Source organism: Macrotis lagotis, chromosome 8 (assembly GCF_037893015.1).
Source record: "Macrotis lagotis isolate mMagLag1 chromosome 8, bilby.v1.9.chrom.fasta, whole genome shotgun sequence".
Classification (NCBI taxonomy): Eukaryota; Metazoa; Chordata; class Mammalia; order Peramelemorphia; family Peramelidae; genus Macrotis; species Macrotis lagotis.
In genome coordinates, this window is record NC_133665.1 from 182061430 (window position 1) to 182089133 (window position 27704).

General features: G+C 42.6%; 1 protein-coding gene across 1 annotated transcript in view; it reads right to left on the reverse strand.

Moving 5' to 3' along the window:
- Window positions 1-27704, reverse strand: part of ITGA9 (integrin subunit alpha 9) — a 360075-nt gene that overhangs the window by 251540 nt on the left and 80831 nt on the right. The window contains exons 11-15 of the mRNA XM_074199051.1: window positions 27035-27140; window positions 25780-25874; window positions 14170-14260; window positions 11067-11112; window positions 7406-7560 (exon numbers count right to left, since the gene is read on the reverse strand). Coding sequence (XP_074055152.1) covers window positions 7406-7560; window positions 11067-11112; window positions 14170-14260; window positions 25780-25874; window positions 27035-27140 — 493 coding nt within the window. The remainder of the gene's footprint in view (window positions 1-7405; window positions 7561-11066; window positions 11113-14169; window positions 14261-25779; window positions 25875-27034; window positions 27141-27704) is intronic.

Below are 27704 nucleotides of genomic sequence, written 5' to 3' on the forward strand. Positions count from 1 at the left end.
TATCTTCCACAGAGGTAGGCTGCCCCCCATGTCCAGACTGGACTGTGGACTCAGGAAAACCAAGGCTGACCCCACCTCTACCACCTACTAGCAGGGTGACCTTGGGCAATTCACTTAATTGTCCAAGTCTCAGTTGTTTCATCTATAAAATGGATCACAGTACCTGTAGTCCACACCTAACCGGAGACTCAGATAAGGTGACTAAGGACCCTTTAAAGGGCAGTTATCTGCATATGGCCGGTGAGTATAAGGTAGTGGTCACTAAGAGAAAACAGGCCAAATGCTTCTTTCACAGCCAAACTCCCAACATCTAAGTATTTACTGAGTCCCAAGCACTGTGTCAACTATTAGAGATGTTAAGAAAGGCAAAAGACAACCCCTGCCTTCAATTTATAATATATAATCCAATGAGGGAGAGAACTGGCAAAGAAACAAGATATGGACAGGATGACCAGGAGGTGATCTCAGGTAAAGCACTAGAAATAGGCAGGATCTGGAAAGCAAAAAAGTCCCAGTTGGCAAGCCTCCCAAACATGTCCTCAGGGCCCAGGCTATGGAGACCTCACCCGCCTTAGACCTAAACTAGGGACCCTGAAGAGACAATGTCATTTCTAGTCCCAAGGGAACCGAAGCCCTGAGGAGTAGTAGCAATTGTAATCCCAAGGGATCAGGGGTCCAAAAACCAGGAGAGTAATGACCACATCTCTCCCCAGATCACATCACCTTGGAAGCAGCAAAAACTTCCAAACTCCCAAAATTAGCTCCAGTGCAAAAAAAAAAAAAAAAAAACTGAAGCTTGAGGCACAGTCTCCCATACACTGGGAAAAGAGCCCAACATTAATAGAAAGTTCCAAATTAAAAAATAAAGTAGAACAATGAACAAACAACAATAAAAAAAAATAATCAGTCCATAAAACAGCAACTGGAGTGACAAGAAAGATCAAGACACAAATTCAGAAAAAGACAATAAGTCAAAAGTGGCAAGCAAAGTCTCAAAAGAAAAATGTAAATTGGACACAAGCACAACAAGAATTCCCAGAAGAACTAAGAAATTATTGTAAAAGTCAAAAAAGAAATGTAGAGGGAAAACTGAGTAAGAAATGAGAGCAAAGGAGAAAAACAATGAAAAAACCATTAGCAATTGGTAAGAGGCACAAAATTTTTTTTTGGCCAAATGGTACAAAACTTCAAAAATGAAAATTATTCCTTAAAAAGTTGAATCAGCCAAATGGAAAAATGACATACAAAAACTCACTGAAGAAAATAATTTTTCAAAAATTCCTTCAAAAAACAGACTGAGCAAGTGGAAGATAATTCTATGAAACAACAAGAAACAATTAAAGAATCAAAAAGAAAGGGAAAAAACAGAAAAATGTGAAATATTTCATTGGAAAAACAATTAAGTGGAAAAATAGATGGAGGAGAAATAATTACATTACCCAAAAGCCACAATCAAAAAAGAATATAGATATCCTATTTTAAGAAATTATAAATGTAAACTGTCCTCATATTGTAGAACCAGAGGGTAAAATAGAAATTGAAAAAATCCACCTATCACCACTGGAAAAATGAAAACTCCCAGGAATATTATAAACAAATTCTGAGCTTCCAAGTCAAAAAAAGAAACTATTTGAAGCTTCCAGAAAGCAACCATTCCAACCCTGTGGAGTCACAATCAGGATCAGACAAGATTTAGAAGCTACCATGTTAAAAAAGCAAAGAACTTGGAATATGATACTCTGAAAGGCCAAAAAGCTAGGTATACAACCAAGAATAACCTATCCTACAACCCCAAAAGCCTTCAAGAGAAAAAAAGGATAAATAATTAAAGGATTTTCAAGCATTCCTGATGAAAAGATTAGAGCCAGACAGAAAACATGACTTTCAAATACAAGACTAAAGAGAAGCATTAAAAAAAAGTAAACAGGAAAGAGAAGCCGTAAGGGACTCAATACATAGACTATTTACATTTCTATATGGGACTTCTAAGAACTTTATCATTATTTCAAGAATTAGAAGGATTCTCCACAGCAAGAGGACATGAGAGTGGAATGATTTTAAAAAGGGAAAGGAAAGAGGAATGCCCTGGAAGAAGGGGGAAAGGAGATGGAAGATAGGGGAAATTAGTTCACATAAAAGAGCCATGCAAGGAACAATTTTTACAGTGGAGAAGAAAATTGGCGCAGGGGGGATGTGACAGACCTCTGGAGAAAACTGAATGGGACTAGAAAGGAGTATATATTTTTCTTAGCTGGGTATGGCACCTTCAAAAAACTGACCATGTTTTAGGGCATCAAAACCCAATGAAGCAAAGCAGAAATATTAAAACACCCTTTTCAGACCAAAATACAATAAAAATCACATTCACTAAAGGACTGTGGAAGCAGAGATATAAAATTAACTGGAAACTAAATAATCCAAACGAGGAATAGATAGTCAGAAAAATCAATAATTGTTAGAGAATAACAAAACTAGACAAAAAAACACTAAAATTTGTGGAATAAAGTCAAAGAAATAGGGAAAAAAATTATAATTCTAAATGCATACTTCAACAAAACAGAGAAAGAGCAAATCAATGAATTAGACATACCACTTTTTTTTAGTTTTTTCAAGGCAATGGGGTTAAGTAGCTTGCCCAAGGCCATACAACTTGGTAATTATTAAGTGTCTGAGGTCAGATTTGAACTCAGGGACTCCTGACTCCAGGGCCAGTGCTCTATCCACTACACCACCTAGCCACCCCCATACCACTTTTTAAAACTAGGGGAAAAAACAAATTTGAAATGCCCAATTAAATAGCAAAATGGAAATCCTAAAAATCAAAGGAAAAATTAATAAAATAAAAGTTTAAAACCCATTGAACTAGCTAGGTGGCACAGTGGATAGAGCACCAGCTCTGGAGTCAGGAGGATCTGAGTTTTAATCAGGCCTCAGACACTTAATGCTAACTTAGCTGTGTGACCTTGGATAAGTCACTCAACCCCATTGCCTTGCTAAAATAATAAATAAATAATGAATGAATAAACCGTTGAACTAATCAATAAAACTAAGAGCTGGTTTTATTAAAAAAAAATAGAAAATCATTAGTTAATATGATTATCAAAATGAAAAATCAAATTACCAGTATCAAAATGAAAAGCCTGAATGCACCACCAATGAAAATTAAATTAAGGTAATTATTAGGAGTTAATTTGCCTAATTATATGCCAGTAATACTAACCATCTAAGTGAAATGGAGGAATATTTATAAAAAAATCTAAATTGCCCAGATTAACAGATGAATTGGAATGTTTAAATAATCCTCTCGTGGAAAAGGAAATTGAATAAGCCACCAAAGAGCTCCCTAAGAAAAAATTCCCAGGACAAGATGGTTTTAAAGTACTAACCAATATACTAATTCAGAAATCAATCCCAGTGGCCCCTCTGACCAAGATGCCACGATAGCCAAATTGCAGCCAAGGAAATGGAGAAGCATGCAATTGGCACCCAGAGACACCGGTCCCAAGAATTTCATCCTTGTAGGGAGGGCTGGGTAGCTCCTTGCAGCCAATCTCCTGCTACCCACAGACTTCAGGGAAATAAAGAAGGGGCACCCAGGAACTAGCCCCTGCCGGAAACCACACTCCCTTCACTCCCACAGATGGCTCCATCTGGACACAGCCACTCTGGCTATAAATATCTGTCTGGAGTTTCCAGGGCAAGGACCAAGGGACTGTCCCAGAAACAGGTTCAAGGCTCTGCTGGATACTTGGTGGCAAAGGACCAAGGTAGGTTAACCTCCCAGAGCAGAGAAAGAATGAAGAAGACAGTTGCTATTGCGGTAAAGTAATCACATGCCTTAAAAGATGAATTCCATGGTCCACAAAAGGCAGCAGAAATAAGTAGAGAAGAAATAGGCTCAGATCTTACTTCTGATACATTTTCTTTGTGAGATGAAGGACAAAATCCTCCTAAGTGGCAACTTCCTAAGAGTCCAATTTACTGATGAGCAGTCAATCTACATCATCAGTGAAGAGAATTTTCACACTAGAAGTTCTACATCATGATGGAATCCCATAACCAGACTTTTTTTTAAATCAAAATACAAAATAAGAATGAATTTTGGTCATTGGGTGGACTCAAAGGACCCCCGAGTCCCTGCATCCTCCTACTCGACTCTTCAAGGAGCCCCCAGGTTCTTCTTCTTCTTTATGATGAATTGGGATGGAGGGAGTGTGAGCCCTGATATCCCAGGCAAGGTCCCTGCAGAGATTCACACTTTTGCATACACTGCAGTTTAGTAATCCTTCTACTCCCTCCCTGTCACTCAACAGAACTGTCCTTCACTGTGTGGTAGAAAGGAAATTCTTGTACAGGGTCCCAACTGAGACCAGGGAGGAACCTCCCAGGTTCTCCAACAGATTTCCTACCTTCAAGCCCAGGGTTCTCTCCTCCATACCACAATTCTAGACCCAAAGTTGGCCAAAGTGATTCTCCTGGAGCAGAGGATTGTCCATGTCTGCCTCCCCATGAAACTCCATCATCAGCTGGAAATTCTCTCCAGTACACTGAGAGCCCTTCCCAGCCTGGCCATAGTCTCCTCGACATCTCATTCTACTTGAGTCCTTTCCACACCCTCTCCGAGGCCCAACTCCACCAACCTATCTCCCACCGGACCAAGAAATAGAATCCATGACCGTGATATGCCATCTTCTGACTGCCCTTCCACTGGCTGCCCCCATTTCTGGAGTGATGTCCCTCCTCTTCCTGTCCTTGTACTTTCTGGACTTCCTTAAAGACTCAGCCCAAATTCTGCCTTCTGCAGGAGGCCTTTCCCAGGCTCCCCAAGTCCTCCCTCTCTCAGACTGCCTTCCATTCACTCAGTAGATATCATAGTATTGAGTCATTTCCATGACGTCTCCCCTCTAGATGGTGAGCATCTTGAGGACAGGGCCTACATCATTTCCTTTTTTGGTAAACCTAGTGCTTGGGCCCATTTCATATATGATTATTGACTGACTGACAAAGAATGAAGAAAGCAAAAGATGGAGAAGAATTTACATGATAACCACAATAATGGGAAGGAAAGCAACATGGCAGACTTCTGAATGCTAAGCCATGCGGCTAGCCAGGACTTCAGAGGACTCGCTGGAGAAGCATATTTTTCACCTTTAGGCAAAGAGGTAGAGTGGAATGAATTATATTTTCAGACCTGGGCAATATGATGATTTGTTCTCCTTGGCTATACATCACAAGAGAATATTCTTAGGGACTAGGGCTGGAGGAGGCATTGGAAACAATTGTTGATGTTTTTTTAAAATTAATCAATAAACTAAATTTTAAATAAAATTTAATATTGGATAAAATTTCAAGCATTACATAAATGAATGAAATATAAAATATAATGAAAGAGTATATGAGAGAAAGAAAGAAAAACAGATCCAAGGAAACAGAGACAGCAAGGCAGAGAGAGTTTCTATGTGTGTGGAAATAGCAAAGTTACTGAAAATAGCAAAAAAAAAATCATTTTTTAAAATCTAGAAATAGCTAAGAGAATCCAGGTGTTCTCCAAATTTTTATCGATACCTTCTATTTTCTTTAATTTAACCTTTCTGAGACATCTTTAAAGTAAAAAAGGGGAAAAAAGAATTCTACATTGGGAGTGCCCCCGCATTCATTTAAATGCACAGATGTTCTGGCTTTGTTTCCCTGCTGCAACTAATAAAAAGTTATCACGTGCACAATTTTAATCCACATTGCTTATATCTTTTTCTGGGGGATTAATCCAGTCTCTTATGGTACAAGAGTAAACAAACTCTCCTGGCTCAGAGAAATGGAGGGGGAGGTAGGGGAACTGGCACCACTGGCTCATAAGATATTGGCACCTTTTAAACTATTTAACTCTCCAAAATCAGCATCCCTCTGGGGATCCTTGGTGAAAACACATGGCCTCTGCTCCACCTCTCAACCTTTGTCTCCTCTCCACAAATGAAACATTTCAGGCTTGCCAAGAATTCACCTCTCGACCCCTGTTCAGTGAAAGAGTCTATGCAGCAGTCAATGGACTGTCGCTTTGTCTGAGCCATTCCAACACTAGACTCAAGTTACACCATTTCTAGGAGACTAACATACTCTCTGAACATCTGTTACAGTGCGGGCTGCTTGGGAAATGGTCATTGTTTTGGATGGATGGATGAATGGATGGACGAATGCATGCATGGATGGATGGATGGACAGACAAACGGATGGACAGATGGGCGGACGGACAGACAGACGGACGGATGGATGGATGGGTGGATGGATGGATGGGTGGATGGATGGGTGGGTGGATGGATGGATGAACCAATGGACCGGTGGATAGATCAATGGAAGAATGAGTGGATAAGTGGGTAGGTGGGTGGACGGATGGACAGATGGATGAATGGATGGATGAAAGAAAGAAAGAATATCAGAGACAGAAATAGAAAAAATAAGACATATAAAATAAAGACAAGAAGAGAGTAGAAACATATCATCCCATGCAAATTTATTCTACTTCTACCCCAGAATTTCAACCTATGCCCCTCTACAACACAGTGGACATCCAACTTTTGCTTAATGTCCTCCAATGAAGGAAGAAACTATAACCTCCTAAAGTAGTCCCATTGCACTCTTTGTCTCTGAATTTTTAGGAAGTTTCCTTTTTCTGACTCCAATCCTAAATTGGAAGTCATTACTCCTTGTTATATCTTTTTAGGGGCAAGGAGAAGAAAAATCCAATCTTTTTTCCATATGACAACCATTCAAAAAGAAAATTCTCATATCCCTCTTCACTAAATTAAAAATCTCTTCTTCCTTCAACCTAAATTAAAATAAGAATATAATTATGAGAGAAGAAGAAAGAGAAAACAGGTCATGGTTTTTACAAAAAAAAAGAAAGAAAAAAAGTCGTTTAACTGCAAAAACTCCCACAAGTGACAAAGAAAAATGCATCTCATAGTGCTGGATTTGAGAATTAGGAAGATCTGGGTTCAAATCTCACCTCCATCAGTTTCTAGGTACATAACCTCAGTTTTTTCATCCATAAAATGGGATAAATATCACTTGTGATATACTGTTCTCAGAGTTCTTGCAAGGTTCAAATAAGGCAACATACCTAAAACATTTTTCAAACTTTAGTGTGCTTTCTAAATATCAGTAGTTTATTATTATTATCATTATTATTATTATTATTATTATCATCATCATCATCATCATCAGATCCTTTATAGCTTGTTTCAATTCTATCAACTACCTACAATCCAGGACCCCAGGAGCCCCCAATGCCAGAGCTATGGAGAATGTAAGTGCCTTGAGGGCAGGGACTGTTTTAGAGTGTCTTTGAGGGAACTGCACCTCACAACTCAGAAATTTGAACAGAACTTCCCAGATGAAACAAGCCCCTTACCTATTTCTCCTGGCACATGCTTGCCACTGAAGTGGAAACAGACGGTGACATTGAGACAGTTCACCAGCTGTTGACCATCAGAGCATTGGGGTGCCGTGATGTTGATGGAGGCTGGGAGGAAGATGGAGACGTCCATTGTGATGACTGGTCTGGCTCTGTGGATCAACAGAAAAGGGTCAGGCAGCCCCAGGGAGAGGTCATCTTAACAGAAAGTCAACTTAGGCTGGAAGAGTTCATTTCAAAACTCAAGAAATAATGAGCAAATATAGGGAGAAGAGAAAAATAGTTTTCTCTATAATTTGGAAAGGCTTATTTGTAATAATTTAATGACTAACTGCACAACGAGGGGGACAGACTGATGTGCTAATGAGATGCATATGGGCAGAGTCATAAAGGAGCCACCAGATGTTGTGGGATCATTTAAAATTTCACCAATTAAGTTGCTGGTTCCATTTTATTGGCTCTAACTGCATATACGGAAGGGGAATTCCTCCAGAATGTCTGATTACAACAATGGCCCCGGCCTCCACTGTTCCCCTAAGCTTGAGCTTCCATTAGGAGAAGAACTTGAAATGTTCCAGCAGCACTCCCAGGGCTACAGAAGCCTTCCACCCCACCCCCCACATCACTAAAGAATATCTTCTAGAATCTCTTTGGGGAATGAAGCCCCCACGGATGACAAGAAATCCAAAGGGAAGCTCCAAGCCATAACTAGAGCTGGACAACTGGCCGCCAAAACTGAATGGCCTTGATGACATTTGTAATTCTTTCAGAAACTTAGAAACAATTGAACTTAACATCTAGTGAGCAGGAATAATTAAAGTAGGAGGTTTGGGCTGAGAATTTTCACACTCAATATGAGTTCCTTCCCTCTCACCCTCAGAAGGCTCTCTGTGTCCTGGGATCTTGACCCATGGGGAGCAAATATCTTAACATCATAAATTCATAGACTTTTAAGCTTAAAAGAGCTGTTACATTCAATTTTGATCAATGTATAGCATGGAAGCAATGTAAAGGCCATCAGACTGCCTTCTGTGGGGGGGGGGGGAGAAGTGAGATTGGAGGGAAAAATTGTAAAATTAAAAAAAATAAGTGGAAAAAAATAAATTTAAAAAATAAAAAGGTCTGTTAAAGCCACTGATTCCAACCCCCAGATCCATGTTATCTAAGCAGAAATTCTCACCAGGTAGCCTGGGGACCCTGGATATCCACCAGGTCAAAGCATACTAACAAGAAATAACCCATATAAACAGAAACTCTTTGTGGCGTCTCAATAATTTTTAAGAGGGTAGACTTGTCCTGAGCCTAAAAAAGTTTGAGAACTGCTTGTCTAAATAAAATCAACCTCTCTAAACCAAGGGTGTCCAACCAACCTTTTAGTTCTCCTGAGCCATATCGGCCCACAAAAATGTTCAAAGGCTACATATAGAATTTAGTATTTATTTATGACTATATGATGAATATAACAATAAAATATAATAATGTAATAAAGTGTAATAATAAAAAATAATGAATAATAAAACCTTTACTTTTTAAATAGAAAATAAGAACATGCTAGTCTTAATGTGAACGCTGAGTCTGCTTTTTTTTTGATACTAGTATATCTATGTCAATTTTTTTCCTAGGTTTTTGCAAGACAATGGGGTTAAGTGGCTTGCCCAAGGCCACATGGCTAGGTAATTATTAAGTGTCTGAGGTCGGATTTGAACTCAGGTCCTCCTGACTCCAGGGCCGGTGCACTATCCACTATGCCACCTAACCTCCCTATCTATGTCAGTTTTGATAGAGAATGTAGCCAAGAATGGTTTCAAGATCCTCGTCTGAAATTTTGTTCTATTTTTACATTTTGTACACTTCACGTGGGAAAAAAAGTTGCTTGCAAATATACATACTCCCTAAAAGAGATGTCATGAACAGAGCATGCTTGTGAAATGCCAGACTTTTTTTAGATATTCTTCTTTAGGCAGGTACAACTCATATAAAAGTCAAAAAAATGCTTGAATAATTTTTTCTTTAAATTGCAAATCTGATTTCAATTCCAACCTATATGCAGATTTGCCAGTGACTCATTGATGTAAACTAAGAATAGAATAGCAAATATTCTGAAATGAAATTGGTGCTTTCTAAAGTCTTGAAATCTATTCTCAAAGTCCTATGACAAAATAGCAATTAATACCGCAGACAGTAAAATTATCCGTTGCAATTACAAAGAGTCCTATAATGTTTTAAAATAAAGAATCTAATTGATATCTGCGAATCTTTTGTAAAAACGTATAAAACAAAACTTTGAGGGTCTAGGAGACCCATACAATGTTAGTTATGTGAAAAAGTCGAGGCAAGTTGATTAAGGGTTGAGCTGCTCTGTGATGTCATGACGCTGGCACATGAGCTCACCCCTTTCTTCATTTTCCAGTTATATGATGCTGGCTCCATGAGCCAACTTTGAGGGTCACCCTATGGGCTGTGGGTTGGACATACCTGCTCTAAAGGAAATCAAGCTAAAAGTCTAAAGAAAGCCAACAAATAAGAGATATAGGCTGCTCCTTCCACATTTTTCTCAGCTTCACTTTGCCAAAAGGTGGTTTTCAATCTGACTCTTGGTGACCTCTTTGAGGGTTTTCTTGGCAGAGATACTGGAGTGGTTTGTCATTTCCTTCTCTAGGTCATTTTACAGATGAGGAAACTGAGACAAATGGGATGGTGTGACTTGTCCAGGGTCACACAGCTAGTAAGTGCCTGAGGCTGGATTTAAACTCAAGTCTTTCTGACTCCAGGACCAGCCTTCTCTTCACTGAACCACCTAGCTCAGTCCTATTCAATAATCATGCATTTATTAAGTGCCTACTATATCCCCGAGGAAGGACAAGCTTGATCACCATCCTCCCAGTATCCCAGCCCCTCCTCTTCAGGCTACCCTTGAGTCATCGTTCAGACTCACGGGAGCTTCCATATTCAATCTGCTCTCCCAGACTCTATCCTCCAGATCCCCCCACCTCTCTCCCCATCAGAACCCTAGCCAAGGCCTTCTGACTGGCCTTTCTAACTGCCTCTCCCCCCTCGGGCTACCTCATGGCCCTCAATTGGAAGTCTCAAATGGGATGCATTCACTGACCCCTCTTCACCCTGTGCTTTCCCTCTTCTCATTAGTTCCTACATAGGTGGGATATAACCTGCTTCATAGATATGTCTTTGTATGTTGTCTCTTCCATTAGATTGTAAGTGTCTTGAGGGCAGGGTCTTTTGCCTCTTTTTCTATCCCCATTCCTAATACATAATAAATGCTTATTAAGTACTTACCAAATTTAATTAAATTGGTGATATGAAATGATGCTAGAAAATAAGCTGGCATCAGATTATGGAGGGTTTTGAATGCCAGAAACAAAATTAAGCAACTCAGACAGTACCAGGGAGCCAATGAAAGCTTTTGAGAAGAATAAAATCACCAGATCATTGCAAAAGAGAGATTATTCTGGGTTGGAGGTGGGAAAATGAGAGGCTATGCCATTGGATGAGCAATATCAGTATAGGCTTGGGTGCTTAGCCCTAGGTCTCACCAAAATTCAGGATGGAAAGGGCCCCTCAGGACTCCTCTCAACCCCCGACCCAAGCAGGGACACGGAGAACATGAACAAGCCCTAACTGGGGGAAGAACCATTCTCACCTTAGCAGCACTACATGGTCCGACATGAAGGCTCCAATGGTGACATCTGAAAATGAGAAATTCATAACATTCAGAATTCTCTCCCTGTACCCCCTCCACTGCCACCCCTACTCCTTCCATGGCTGCCACACCAATCTGGGGTGCATTATACTAAGGCAGTGTCATTCCCAGGATGATCTCTCAAAGGCCAGGTATCTAGCTTCATCTGGATCCTTCTTGTGCCTCAATTTCCTCCTCTGCAAAAGGAGAGTGTTGGAACAAATGACCTCTGAGGTCTTTGTTGGCTCCAAACCTATGATCCAAACTTTTAGTCTACACAATGTCATTGGTGAGAGTGAGAATGAAGATGACCTTTTGGGCATATCAAAGTTCTTCAGTCCCCAAAATACAAACCCTATGCAAGTGTCTTCAGGTTTTATAGCCTTCAGATTAATTCTAATGTGCTATTAAGATGGAGCAGCAGAGGGGCTAAACCAAAATCAATATTAAACTCAAATACATTCAGACAAATAGTGAGGGGGAGCTTGGTGCTGCAAACACTCAGGAAGACAGAGTTGGAATCCTGCCACCAGACAAAATCCCTTAACCAGGTCTCAGCTTACTCATCTGTAAAATGGGGATAATAGCCTCTGTGTCCCTGGGCTGCGGTAAGGTTCTTATGAAATAACATTTGTACCTTAAGGCATATTCTAAATGTGAGTCACTTGTTTTCACTATTAACTTTACAATTATTGACATTTAAGTGATTTCAGTCACTAAAATATCACACCAACTCTTCTGTCACAATTTGCAATTTGCTCATTTTTACTTCCTGGTGTGTATATGACACAAAGGATTTATCTAACCTCAGCTCTGGGTGACCACCACCCAGGATCTCGATTTTACAAATGAGTAAACTGAGGCCACAGAGCATCATAGGGTTGATAAGTGTCTGTGTGGGGATTCAGACTGAGATCTTCCAGACCCAAGGGCCAGCACTTTATCCACAGTGTCTCTTAAGTGGGGCTCTCTTCATGGAAGACTGTCTTGGGAAATCCAAACTGGAGCATTGGGCTGGCCCTCAATATGGAAAGAAATTTCGGGAGGGAAAGTGAGGCACAGGAAGAGAGAGGGAACCCTCCTCAAGAGCACATGACAAGTCAGGGACAGACAAGGGGGGAAAGAGACACTTGTCCAATCCCAAGTGGCTCCTCTTCCCCAGAAGGATCATCCCCATGTTCTATGACCTTCTCAGGTCACCTGAATCATCTAATACCAGTTCTCATACTGTTTCTCATTCATTTAACCAGAAAATGGAGTGTTTCAACCACCATTCCCACAGAACAAAGGAACATCAAAGAAGTCAACCAACTGGGCCAATCAGAATGAAACTGTGGACATCTTAAGGTCGAACCACTTCCATTTAAGAAATAGTTATGAAGTACCCACTACACTGGGCACATCAGATACAGAATCCAAGGTGAAAAGAAGCCCTGCCCTCAGTAATCTTAGAGTCTATTAGGAGAATTTGTGTTTTCAAAGGGGAATGAAATGAATTTTCTTGGCATTCCCTTTATGATTTTTTTTCCCTCAATGATTCTCTTTTTTGAAAGACAGTGTCACTTAGTGGGTGGTTTGAGTTAAGACACCCAACCTCAGATTGTTGTAAGGATCACACGCAATGACATTGGCTAGGGTCTCCCCTTGATCCTGCCTACATCTCATTTGTGCAGAGCTGTCAGTCAGAACAGGAACTGCCTCTTCCAATTCTTGATAGTCTCAGTGTTTAGCTCTGAATGCACACAATTGGTGCTCACTAAATGTTTATTGACTGGTGCAACTTTTACAAACCTTAAAATATCATATAAAGGTCAGTTATTTATTATTACTACTACTACCACTACTACTACTACTACTACTACTACTACTACTACTACTACTACTATCACTATTTTGGTGAGTAGCCCATGGGGTATTTTTCATAAAGTCATTTGCCAAATTACCAAAGAAATGGCAACTAGAGTGAAGTGAGAAGAGCCCGGAGAACATTATACACACTAACAGAACATGGGCTGATGGTCAACTATGATGTTCTTGCTCATTTCTGCAGTTCAATAGTCAAAGACAATCCTAAAAGACTTGGGATGGAAAGTATCATCCCTATCTGGAGAAGGAGCAGTAAAGTTTAAATGCAGACCAAAGTTTACTATTTTCAATTTTTTTTAAGTTGTCTTAAGAATTATGTTATTTTTTGTCTTTCACTATTTTCCTCTTCTATTTGGATGTGATTCTTTTTTTCACAACATGAATAATATGGATCTATGTTTGGCAAGGTTATGGATGTAGAGCCTATATTACATTGTTTCCTGTCAGGGGAAGGAGGAGGAAGGGAGAGAGAGAGAGAGAGAGAGAGAGAGAGAGAGAGAGAGAGAGAGAGAGAGAGAGAGAGAGAGAGAGAGAGAGAGAAATATAAAAAAAACTGATTGTTGAAAACCACCATTACATGTAGTTGGAAAAATAAATAAATATATAAAAATTAAATAAAAAAGAAATGCCAGCTAGCGTTATCATGGGTGAGGTTGTGGTCATTCTGCCTATTTGCTGGGGTTTGGCTTTTGCTCTGTTGGCTAAATAGAGGACGTCTCCTTTCCTCTTCAGATACCCATCATTCCAGTTCTACCCTCCATACTGTCTTTGGGGTAGGGAAAGGGAAGTCCATCAGGTATTTATGATTTCAACTGTCACTGGGGCATGTTTCTTTATTGGATAAAAAGAGAAGAAGGGGGCACTCCTGGAATTTATTTCTCAGTGAAAGCTGCTACCTCACCACCCTAAGCCTCTGCATCCCTACTAAACAGAGAATCCAAGAAACAAGGGGAGAATTATGGGAGGTGATGCAGAGTGAACAACAGAGACCCAGTGGCACCCTACAAATCTCCTGCTGACTTACACATTTCCTTGGGCAAAAGCCAAAGCCTCCACCTTCTCCTGTTGGATATTCTCACCACTCTGAGTGGATGGAAATTATTGATGAAGAGTCTGGAAACAATTCACCCACATCCTGTGCTTTGGTTAGCTCATTTTCCTCCCAAAAAACAATCCCAGAAAGGCAGCCAGTCCTTACCTGGATAACCATTTCCATCCATATCGATGCCTCCTGAGATGGACTGCCCAAACATTCGTAGCATTGGGTTTATCTGCTGTCCAGACAGTTTCTGGAAGAGATGACCGAGAGGTGACTTCACAGAAAAAAACCTGGGGTCTCCATGAAGAACCTGGTAGCACTGCCAGGGGTCTCACTCTTGGTAAAACTCACCTAGGGAAGGCTCACTTGCTCAAGGAACAAATATGAAGAAAGAGGAGCCACTTATTTCTCACAGATCGGTAGTAGTTGGCAAAACAAGGTCACCTTTGTGATCTGTCTTGACTGTCAAATGGCAGCATTTCATGAAACTATGGAAGACAATGTGGTTCAGGGGAAAAAACTGATCTGGAGCCAGATTCAAATCCCACTCTGCTATTTTCTACTGAGTGGCCCCTAGCAAATCACTCTTCCTCTCTGGGTCTCTCAGTTTACTCCTTGGTAAAATGAAATGATAAGACTAAATGACCTAGAAGCTCCTTACAACTAGTTTTAAAGTTTAGTAAATGAAGGTTTAAAACCCCCATAGACATATTATAATGTCTTAAATCTTTAAAGAAGCAAAAATCATCCAATATATTGGAACAACATTTTGTTTTTCCACTTAATCAGTTGATCAACATTTAGTATGTGCTTGGTGCATGCCAGTCACTGTGTGAAGAGCTTGGCTTTCTAGAGTACATTTTTCAGGGGCAGCCGCACATGGTGGAGAGAGCTAGGCTTTGAGCCAAGAAGACATGGGTTCAAATTCTTCCTTTGACATTTATTACTTGAGTCACTCTGTGAATACCTTTTCATTTCTATGTTCTTCAGGCAACTCTTTAATCCTTGTCTACTCCACAGACAGGTTGTAGTCTCTGAACATTCCCACCCAAAGCATTCCCCAGGCTGATGAAACCAGAGATTCTTCCAATCACAAAAATGAGTCATTAAACTGAAATGTTAAGGCTTTGGCCGATTTCTGTCTCTCTGCTCCAGATGGAGCTGCCTCCGAGACCCGTTACCCAAGAAACATTAATAGAAAAAGACATCCCTTCACTGAAACAAGACAACAAAGTCTCAGCTCAAATGAGGAAGCCGAGAAGCCCATGGACTACTCTCCTCACCCATGATCAAGAAGGAACAGAGGACTTCCCTCTATGAAGAATCTTACGACCAGGACTTTGTCCATCCTGCTTGGCTCATGTTTCAGACCACAAATGAACTGCCGTGCAAATACCATAGAGTAAATCAGTGGGAGAACTGGAGACATTGCCATTTTATATTAATCAACAATGTTGTTATTTTCATTGACAAAGATAAGCATTCAAATAAAGGAAAACAAAGACAAGGGACTTTAACAACATGCTTGCTTCACATCCTTTGTGATGCTCATCCTCAAGGCATACCTCTTCCTCTATTCCCCCCCTAAAACTTGGGGGGGGGTTCTTTCTATCCACACTATGCTGTCATTAACTTTACTAACATGTTATTCCACACTTTGTCCTTTGTAATGTTTTTATATGATTCTTGGAAATGGAACTTTTGAGCTTTGCTTTCTTTCCATTTTCCTGGAAACTCCCTCATCCCTTTTTCCGAGCCTACACTTGCAGCCTGTTTCTTAAATTCTTCTTCAGATTGTGTTGATTGCCGATTTTGTGTTGCTATTTGCTTTTGTTATTTTGCTCTGTCCTCCACAGCACCAATGCTTCTCTTCGGTAAATCTAGCATAGTATTAAAATTCTCCATGAATAACAATATCTAACTTTCATATGGTGCTTTAAGACTTGCAAAGCAATTGCCCTATATTATCTCATTTTTTCCTCATAACAATCCTGAGAAGTAGGTGCTATTATTCCCATTTCATAGATGAGGAAATTGAGGCCGAGGTTAAGTGACTTGCCCAAAGTCACACGACTAATAATTGTCTGGGGCTGGACCTGGACTCAGGTCTTTCTTGACTTTGAGCCCAGTCCTCTAGTCAATGCAATGCCGAGTTTCTGGTAAATTCTATGTCCTCCCAGTCATTTTCTAGATACTCCCCTACAGATTTCAATTCCATCCTTAGGGTTGTCAGGAGGAGGGTCCCTCTTGGGATTTCAGGATCCTCAACAGTAAAATGAGCATGATGCAAGAGATGGTTTCTGAGGACATTTTCACCTCCAGGTCTATGGGATTGGGTCTGGACCCACAATTTCAGAGAAAACCCCCAGGGGAGGAGGCTTCGTCTGCCAACAAGGGCTGCTTTCTTAGAAGAGTTGAGAGAGATGCCAAAAGATGAGAATAGTTAAGAGACAAGTCCAAGATCATACAGTCAGTACAGTCAGGAGACAGGATTTGAATCCATGTCTTCTCCACTTCCTGACAATGCCCCTGAAAGAAGCGTCAGACCCACCTTTATTTCTCCTTACTGAAGCAACTTCTGACAGACTCGGTTTTGTTTCTGAAGTTCTTGCAGATGTTCCTTCATTATTTTCTCCTTACGGGAAATTCTTTCCAGTTTATTTTATTCCACAATATTTACTCATGTTTTTGGCTAAACTTAATTAATCTAACTTTTTTCTCCATGATAGATTTTTCTTCTCTGGGTCATTTTTTCCTCTGACTTTATTTGGTGTCTCTGGTGTTGTCATCCAGGTGTTTGAGATGAACAGCTGGGTTCATGTTGGCTTTCTCATCCTATCTGACCATAAGTCCCTCACATTCTATTTCTCATCATCGAAGTGAGGGGGATTTGAACACAGATCCTGTGCCTCAGAATCTCAAACTTACCTCTGGAAGAGGTTCTCTAAAGCAGGGGTTCTTAACTTGGGGTTCACAAACATTTCTTTTAAATATATCAAAGGCTGGGTGTCCATTTATTTGATTCCTTCATAAGTTTAGGTATTTTATCTTACATATTTTAAAATGTGACTCTGAGAAGGGGGCAGGAGGCCCATGGGGTCCGGGAGACAGAAGCGGGGATGATTCCCTGGATCAAGAGCCAGTGGCTTAGACATGGCAAAGTCTTGCTAAAATCCCCCACGCTCAAGAAGAAGCATTTTGAAACAGAGCGACTCAAAGCCTAAATCCCGGACAACTGGAAACCACTTGTCCGTCTCTGTCTTTGTAAGATATTCTCTGACAGTACTGAGTGGGAGATGATTGAAGTGGGGAGGGGGCCCGTTCTGAGGTGGCAGCGTAGACTCCAGATATCCCACAGACATCTGCAGCCCATTTTAGTATAAACCCAAAAGATAAAACTTCTGGGGTCTAGCAGAGCTAAATGAAAACAGAAGTGTCCAAATGTCATCCTCTGGGGTTGTCTGCTTTGGGGAGCAGGGGAGGTGCTTAGGGGTGCCATGGGGTACCAAAGAAAGAGAAGAGGAGGCCACCTGGGGAAGCCTCTGATCTTTATCTTAGTATCATTGGCACAGAAATGTTCCAATTGGGGAGGGGGACAGGGGCATTGCTGCCTTGGACCCTCCCTATAATTGGTCACCGTGACATCACCTCCACTCCCACTGCCAACCCTGTGGCTGCCCCTCCTCAGTGAGGAGGAACACAGGGTCTTGAACTTAACACAACAGAAATGATCACCTCTGAAACCATCATCGGAAACATTTTAAAAAACAGAGCCACTTTTTTCTCTTTGTCCACATGAGCGGCCAAGCCTGCGTGAGGAGCGAGGCAGGAAGGCGGCAGCTGCTGTCCAGTTCCTCCCCCTGCTTCCTACTCAAAGACACTCACTCTGCCCTGACCACAAAATGTGGGTTTTCCTTTGCTGGGTGGGGATCCCACCCAGCAACAAAACCAAACATTGGCAAGAGGTTGAGGAGGTGGGGTTGGGAAGAGCCTCTCTGGCAGGGGGACAGGGCTGGCCCGGCCAGGAGTATCCAGAAGGGGGGTCCCCAAATCCACCACAAAATTCCTGGAGGCACCCAAGAGCCTTGGGAGCCCCCTCCCTAGCCACGGCCCAGGCCATCAACATCAGGTCATGGCAGGGCCTGCACTGAAGCAGCTCTTGGGGGCCGACCAGGCCCTCTGTGGACGAAGAAGGAATTCCCCCCGCCACCCCCCCATCCGAGGTGACACATCCCAGTTCTCACATACTCCAATTTAAAGGAAAAAGTCGACACAGCCAAAATGTTCCTTGAAGCTTGGCTTCTGGGAAAGCGTAGGTCAGCAAAGCTGGGTCCACATCTCATCTCTGAGGCTTACCACCTGGGGACCGGGGCCGGGTAGACTCGGAGGACAATCTCACCTCCACCTCAAGTCAACCAGCCACCAGGAGACACCTGGAGCCTTCGAGGGCAGGGACTGTGGATTACATATAATAGCCGGTCCTGAAGTCAAGAAGGGCCAGGAACCTTGGACACTGACCAGCCGGGTTACCCTGGGCAGGTCATGTAACCGCTGCCTGCCTCAGTTTCCACATCTGTGAAATGGGGATGATCACAGCTCCTCCCTCCAGGGTTGTTGTGAGGATCAAATGAGATGATAATCATAAAGTGCTCATTAGGTAGTTGGAAAAATAAATAATCAAAAATAAACATGGTGAATTTGTTTAGTAAACACAATTTTTCTGAATTTTAAAGTGCTTATCAAGCCACTTGGTCTTAGAATTGCCTCAGGACACAGAGCTGGGAGATGAGCCCAGATGTCCCTGGCTTTGAGGCTCTGTGTCCATTATGTCACAGTGTCTCTAAAATACAGAACATAGAGGGAAAGGGAATAAGCATTTTCTAAAGTTCTGCCCTCAGGTTGAGCCCTGTGTCAGATACTCTACAAACATTATCTCAATTGGAAGGCCAGAAAACCTGCAAGGGGCGTTCTATCATCATACTCATCTTGTGGTTGAGGAAACTGAGGCAAATAAAGGTGAGTGATGTTCCTGGCATCCTAGGGCAACTGAGCTCTGATGTCAAATTTGAACTCAGGGCCTCCTGACTTCAGTCCCAGCTCTCTATTTGCTTCTCCATCAGTAAGTAGGGGCCATTCAAGACCGTGGGGTCAGAAGAGGGTTCACATGGAAGATGGCACCAAGGCCGGACCCTGACAGGGGCCAGGGAGTCCAAGCAGTGGGGGAGAGGAGGCAAAGTGACCCATCCATGGGAGATTGCGAGGGCAGATTATGGGAAAGAGGGGTGGTGGCTCAGCCGCACCCAGGGGCTCCAAAGGAGCTGGACCAAGGCAGAAGGAGCCCAGAAAAGAAGTCCGGGGCTTCTGGCATTAGACAAGGAAGGACCTCAACTGCAGAGAAGGAGGTGGCCCTCTGTCCTGCAGCCACCCAGCCTTCTTGAGCCTGGAGAAGACTTGAGGCTCAGGAACTTCAGTTCAGAAGCTGCAAAGAGGATGGATGGACAGGGGAGAGCCTGTACACAGGGATGCTGACCCAGGACCACTGCTCTGGGCCACCTGCCCTGAGACCAGAGTCAGAGATTGAAACCCACCATCTCCTCGGGCCACGGCAGAGGCCAGACTCAGGAAGCACCACAAGCTGCGCAGCTGCCATGATACTTAAGGCCAGAGTCGCCGGCTCTACTCACTCATCAGACCTTGTCTCCTTTCAGCTCTCAGCTCTCCTCTCTCCTCTTTTCCTTCTCATTCTCTTTTTCTTTTTTCTCTCTCTGTTTCTCTTTTTCTTCTCTCTCTCTCTCTCTCTCTCTCTCTCTCTCTCTCTCTCTCTCTCTCTCTCTCTCTCTCTCTCTCTCTCTCTCTCTCTCTCTCTCTCCCCCCCACCAGGGTCACCCAGCAGAGCTTTTATCCCCACCTCTGAGAATCTGAGAATCTGCTGCTGTCATCTAATCACTAATTTGACTTCCTAAGCAGCAGCTCCCACATGAAAACTCTCTGTAGAAGATTGAATGCACTCAAAGACAGGCCCTGAAGGCCTCTCAGCAACAAGAGGAACAGCTGCCAAGCCCTGCTGTCCCTTCCCCTTGGACACCTCCCGCCAGCTCCATCCTCTCCTCTCTGCCCCACCCCAGCAGACAGGACCTTGGTATATGTGTTTATCTACAGACTTATACAATCCACACAAAGGGAAACAGAGTAGGCAGAATGGTGGCCCCCTAGCCAAGAGGGGCTGGGTTCAAGTTGCCCTTGACAGGTCTTGGCCCTGTAACTTCCCAGGGTTCAGGGTTCAAGGATGCACTGAAAGGAGTTTCTTCCCCTAAGTTCTCATACTGATGACATCCCAGGTCCAGCTCCCATCTTGGGCTCTCCCCTTTCCCTGTGGGCAGGGTGGACTAAGGAAAGCAGGAGAATGGGGGTGGACAGGTCTTGTTGGTTTGTTTATCTTGGTATCTACTTTTTAGTGTTTTCTCCATAATAAAAGGCTGTGGATGGAGACTGGCCCCAGAGTCAATGAGGCTGTGGGGTGAGTCCTGGAAGCTCTCAGTGGAAGATGCAAAGCTGCAGAGAAAATGTTCATCTACATTGCTGGAGGGACCTTCCTCACCTGGGAAGCCCCTCTACCAGTATGGCTGCAGGTCCAGTGTCCTCCTTATATCTCAAATAATATATGAAAAGTTAAGAGAGAAGCCTTCTCCCTGAAATGAAGAACCATCTTCCTAATATTAATTACTACTACTAATAATAATAACAACCATAATAATGGCACCAACATTGCTGTATGCCTGTAGGTCAGAGAATACAATAGTCTGCAAAGAAGTGAAAATGCCAATCATCGGATCACAGATTTCAAACCAGAAAAGACCATAGAAGGAATCTAGTCCAATCCTCTCATTGCAGAGATGGAGAAACTGATGCCCAGGAAGTTGCGGGGACTGGTCCATGGTCCTAGAGATGGGACCTAAACCCAGGTCTTCCTGACTCCCTTAAACTGCACTGCCTCACCCAGAGGGGTGTGAAGAAGAACATGGCAACTATGAGCAGACTGAAACAAGTCACAAAGTGGGAACCATGGAAACAAACCCAAGGAAAGGATGCATCGAAGAAAGGGAGGATCAGAAAAGAAAATGGGCAAGAGGAAGTGGGGGATGACCAGGGGGCAGCCCCTGGGATCCACTGGCATCTTTGTAATGTCAGCAAAAAGTGTGGATGGATGTCAGAAGGAGTTCCCTTCTTTCTGTGAGGATCAAATAATGACGATAAAGTGCTCCAGGCAATAGGGGTTCCATTAATGGCAGCTATTCTCAGCAACTTCTAATTCATCTTAAAATTGCCTCAACAAATGAAAGGTTTGGAGACCTACCTAGGGTCAGAGAACTATTATTTGTCAGGGAATGGATTTGAACCCAGGTACTCCTGGTGTTGAGGTTCTCCATTCATTATGTCACATTGTCTCTCAAATACAAAATATAGGGAAAAGGAAATAAATGTTTTCTATAATGCCTACACAGTGCTAAGTTGCAAATATTATCTCAGGTGATCCTCCCAATAATCCTTCAAGAGAGGTGCTATTATTACCGTCCTCATTTTGTAATTGAGGAAACTGGGGCAAATAAATTCTACCTTCTCTATGAAATCTTGTCTAATGTTCCCAGTTGCTAGTGCCTTCCCCAAGAATGCTTTATATTTATTTATTATGTATTCTAAATATAGAACCTGTTCCAAAAGCCTCTCCTAGATCTTCAAAAGCCTCTCCCTCTAAACTATTATTTTAAGAGCCAAATGGATTTGCATGTTGGGGATGATTGGTGTTTTGAGAAATGAAGGAGATGACTTAAAGGAGATGATTTCAGAAAAAAACTATAGAGAAGGCGGAGAAAAAGGATCTTTCTTGGAAGCAGGAAAAAACTGGAAGAATTTTATAGAGTGAATCTGGCGAGAAGCTATTGAATATTAAGATTTAAGATATGTGAAGATATTTTTCTGGTCATGGCAAGAAAAAATTGGAAAAAACAGAAGAGAAAAAAGATAGATCTTCTGTCCTTAATGAAGCTATTCTAACTTTTGTGAAGAAAATAAAGAGGACTTTAGATGTAAGTATGAAAGCTAAATGAATCAATCATCCGGCCCCACCTAAACAAGATGATGCCTTTTTCAGATTTCAGTCAAAGCCTTAAACTAGGTCTTTGATCAGTTTGAAAAGAGAAAAGACAAGTGAATGAGATGAAGTGACAGTGCTGGGAATAGCGAAAGAGACCCAGTGGTGCCCTAGGAATCTTGGATAAAACTTCAAATCAATTCAGAACCCAGACATTCAAGTGTTGGGTTGGCCTAGAGGACAGAGCAATCCAATTGAACTCCTGAGAGGAAATCTTTGGAGAATAGAGCCTCTGCCTCCTCCTCATTCCTTTGATTCCATTTGGAGTACAAAGACTTAGATTTTGAAATTTTGTGGTTCCTTTTCATCTTTTATAAATTCAAAGTTCTTATCAGAAGTTGAAGGAAGAGGGGTGAAACCGGGATTGATTCAGCAGCTGTCAATTAATAGGAAAGAGTGCTTTTGAAATTGTTTTAGAAACCAAATCATATCATAGCTGTTGTCCTGGAGTCTTCTTTGCATGGTTGGCATCTGAGGTTCACAGGGAAACTCCAAAAGTAGAAGGATGTGAACTTTCCATCAGAATCCCAGTAAAGTTCCCAGAGATCAGGTATCAGTTTCCCAAAACCTGTTATACCCCATGCTGTCTCCCTCTGAGAACGTATGCTCTATGAGGGCAGGGCCTGTTTCATTTTTCCTTTGCATCTCCAGGGCCCATGTATCTTGTTATCCTTCCTGCATTCTCAAAGCAGGTCAATGAAATCATGAAAGTGATTCTTGACTTTTGAGTGAACTGGATGAAGTGAGACAGAGTTGTGCAAAGTCATCAGCCCCATTCTCTCCTCAAGAGTCATTGGGAAGTCAGTGGCAAGACATAAGTAAAGACAACTGGGCAGTGGCCCAGCACCAACACATGGTAGGCCCTTACCAAAGGTTCACTGACTAATTGAGTAATAAAAGTCACACAGGATAGACAGGCAGGGATGAGTTGTGACCTGTATCCTGGAAGGAACACTCACTCTGATGAGGTCATGAACCCACTGAGCATTTAATCTGCACGATCAATGACTGAGCAATGGCTGAATGGGATATCAACAGATTAGAAAATTGGTCTAGAGAAAAATGGGGAAAATTAAGCATACAGAGAAAATTGGAAAGACCAGTGAAGTAAGACAAAACAAGGTCAACAAAGTCAAAAGAGCCATTCATACACATTGGTTATGACCACATTCAAAAATCAGGACTATATTTGCTAAAAGTGACAAAATATTATAAGATCATTGATAAGAGAATGGAAAAGGATGAGAGCAAAGAAAATGTCATGGTGAACATTTCATTAAAGTGTATATATATTCATATATATGCATGCATGTATAAAGTTCATACAGTATAGATGTTCCTCATGTATAAGACATATCCTTTTTTGAAAAGTTTGGGGTCTAAAAACTGGGAGTGTCTTATACAATAGTTGTAGATTTTTTTGACTTGTATTTCCCACTTTTTCGCACTTGTTGTCTTTGCGCTCAATTTTCTCATTTGACATTTTGCCATGTTCTGCCCAGAAAAGGCTCAGAAAAGATTTTAGTACAGAGCCAAATTCAAGCTCAAATTATCCATTTTGCAAGAGTGAATGGAAATCATGCTGCTGAACATCAGTCTGGTCCTCCTCCTACTGAGAAAATGATCCAAGACTGGCTATGGGAAGAAGAAACCCTAGTGAAAACACCCTGGCTGAAAAAGACCATTAGAGGCCAAGCAGCTAAATGGCCTGAGTTCAAGAGGGAACTGGAAGAGATGGACTGAGGAGTAAAGGGGCATTGAGATTCTTGTGTCCACATAGATGGATCAGCAGGAGGCCAGAAGAATTACTAATGAAAAAGAAGTGATTTCCATGGAGGACAATTGGTGCCTCAGGTTCATGAACCAGAATGGACTGAGCATGTATCCATGCACCAGACTTGCCCAAAAGATGTCTGAAAACTATGAGAGAAGGTCCTGGAATTTCATGATGAAGAAAACTTGAGTTCAATAATTTTATGTAATATTTTTTTCAAATTTTGGGTCCCAAAATTAAGGTGCAGCTTATAGAAGGGGGGAAGTATGGTATATAAATGTACTATGCATTTATATGTGTGTGCATGTATAAAATATGCATTTAAATTATTTAAGTTTAAACTTCTGGGATACAGTATGTATATAATTGCATAATATATAAGTTGGGATGTATTTAGTATTTATATAATTTTTATTTGGGATCTTATTTGGAGGAGTATGTCCTATTTACTATTTGTTCATTTGAACTTGTAGAGAGGGATCACCAAGTTTATAATAAAAATCATTTGTTTTTAAAAAATGCCTTTTGCCTCAGTCAGGACATATTATTCCCTAAAAGTATCTCCATGTCTTATAAATCCTGGGGCATTTTACCAATCTTTGTCTTTTTAGCAGAGTCAGAGACTCCTAAGGATGCTACAAACCCAAAAGGTTCAGAATGAACCACTCCTTTTAGAAAGGGACCTGTGAACGCAGGCCTCATCCCACTGGTGGAGAAACAGGCACCATCTTTAATAGACGAAGCCCTTGGAGCCTTGGCCCTTCCTTTATGGGTGGTTGTTGTCTTGGGCAAGAAGGGTGGCTTCTTTTCTGTGTCCAAGGATCTCCAGGTAATTTAGAATATACTCACTAGACACAAGTTAACTGATAATTGTTGAATTTGTTAATTGCCCATCCCCACCCTATACTCCAGACACTGCCTGTGATTTCTGGGAGTCTCACAGATTTGAAGAGGGGTCATCTGGGTTGTTTATTCTCTAACCAGTCCCCCACCCCGGCTTTACTACTCCACTGAGAACAGGGCTCCCATCAACAGCACCATTCCTAGAAAGGAGGGGTCCATTGTCCTGCTCCCCAGGCCTAGGTAGAGCCCTTCTTAGGTAGAGTGTAAGCTTCTGATGGGCAGAAACAAAGACTTTGGGTATTTGTATTTCCAGTGATTCTCACAGGGTCCAGGACATTGTAAGCACTGTATAACTTTCCATTCATTCATTCACTCATCTCACACAGACATCCAGGTTTCATAAAAAGCCCTTCCCATGGCAAGATAAAGTCCATCCCAGCTCAAAGGAAGCTGCCCCAATCAGCCGTGACACTGAACTGTCATGGGAGTCCCTTGGGGTGGGCAGCACTCACACCCCATATGACCTGATGGGCCAACATCCATGTAAGACAAAGACTGAAAGAGGAGCAGCTTCAGGCCCAGCACCCCAAGGTGGGGGTGGATTTCAGGGCTTAGCCCAGGTCATGCCTGAATGCATTGGAGCACACATTGGATACAAGGAAAGCTTTCTTTCTACTCAATCAATCGATTCAACTGGGAGAGGAAACCAAGCCTTGCAGGCCAACTTTTGGGAAAGTGGAGCAGGGCTGCCCTGGACAATGCCAGAAGATGTCATCATTCCCTGAATACTGTACCCTAATTACAACTTAGTGGATGGGTCCAAGGGAAGTTCTTGAGGCCCAGAGACAAGCGTCTTGCCCAGGGTTATACAACCAGGAGATTAGAACCCAGGACTTGCCGGCTCCAAATGCCACATGGCTTCTCTAGTACCATTAAATACAGGAAGTTTTAGTTGTAAAGTTTTACATGTAAAGGGGAACCCCATGGGCCCTGCCAAAATTACCATGGAATACTGAGCAACAATCCCGTCGGCATCTCCATGATAGATGTACACAGCGCCCATGTAGTCATTCTCTTTTGGAGCCCCAATGGCGACATCTGAGGAGAGAAGAAGCATCAGGGATGGAAAGTGAGAACCCTCCAAAGGAAGAGAACAACTGCCCCTACACTTGGGATGACTCAGACCCTCCACACCAGAAGAACTTGGTTCTTGGAAACACAATCCACCTGTCTGACAAGTTAAATACCAGTTTAGGGTGGACATGAAGGAATTTTTGTTGTTGAGTTGTTTCAGTCAAGTCTAACTCTCTGTGATCCCTTTGGGGCTTTATTAGCAAAGATACTGGAGTGGTTTGCCATTTCCTTCTTTTTTCCTGCCATTTTGTAGATGAGGAAACTGAGGCAAACAGGGTAAAGTGACTTGCCCAGAATCTCCCAGCTAGTAAGTGTCTGAAAACTAGATTTGAAGGAATTTTTAATGATCATCAAAGAGCCAAAGGGAGCCTGGAAAAGAGCAAAGGGATGGGGCCTTGTCTCCTGGCGGTGCCTTCTACCCTTTGGCCTTCACCACTCTTGCCACCTCTGGTTCTCAAGCTGGGTTGGAATGAGCAACATTCAACCTTTCAGGGCCTTGTCTGGACCCTTGATAGCAGGCACAGCAATCAATCAATAAGCAGCATTTATTAGATGCCGACTATGTGCGAGGCCTGGTCCTAAAAAGTGGATATGAAAAAAAAGGCAAAAGATAACTCCTTCTCTTGAGAAGTTCATGGTTTATGGGGAGACAATGTGTGAACACCCTTGTTCAGATTCTATGGTCCGCTAGTGATCCTTTATTAAAGGTCTGCTAGGTGCAAATCCTGCTCTCAATGAGCCCCCAGATGGTGGTTAGACCCAGATGCTCGAGTTGGGTTAAATCTCAGACTTTGGGCTCAAATCTCTCCTCTGATGCCCCTGGGGCCTCCCTCAGGGCCCCTTCCATCTCTCATCTCCAGTCCTCCAAACTCTGCTCTCTAGAGCTCAGTGTGAAGGCTGCAGTGACCAGCAGGGACAGCAGCAACAGTAAGGCAAAATCACAGATTTCAGGAAATGAAGATCAGGGAGTGACTAACTCCCCCATCCCCACATAGTTCAGCTCCAGGCTCCTGCCTTTCCTAGGTGGACTCGGGCTGGAGGGCCAACAGTCAACTCCCATTTCCAGTATAAATAGGAAGTTCCCCAAGAAGACACCATGCTTTTCTAGTGCCTTGCCCCCTGACCTGGGAACCCGTCGTCATCCAGGTCCCCCAGGTCAGCGATGCTCTCCCCAAAGTGGGCATTGTAGACTCGGTCACCATCCAGGACCAGCTGCTCTTCCAGGACCCCCTAGGAAACAGGAAATGGGACAGGCTGAGAAAAACAGAGCTCAGTCAGCTACCCACCCTGGCTCACGCCCCTCGGGAAACACCTGGATAGAGCCCATGCCTGGCAGCTGCAACCTCACCAAAACCATCCGCTGACCTGTGTGAGGGGAAGGAAGGTGAGCCAGGGGACCCACAGGAAGGAAGACTTGGGAAGGGGACTTCATCTGAGTCCCAGAGCTCAGACTTTAGGCATTCCCAGGCTGAAGAGAGTAATCCTGAGGAGTCATCTGAGGGGTTCGATGACCTATCTGGGGTAAGTAGTGCAAGGAGAGGAGGGGAGGGGAGGGGGGAGAGAGGAGAGGAGAAGAAAAGAAGGAAGGGGAGAAGAGAGGAGAGTGGAGGAGAGAAAAAGGAAGGGGAGCAGAAAAGAGTAAAAGGGAGGAGAGAGGAATTCTAGGAGATGGGTGTTGAAAGAAATGGCATCTGAGGTGGGGGAGCAGCCTGTGCAAAGGCCCAAGGACAGGAATTGCAAGACCAACTTGGACGGACCAAAGAGTGGGGGAAGGGAGGTAATGCATAATCAGAC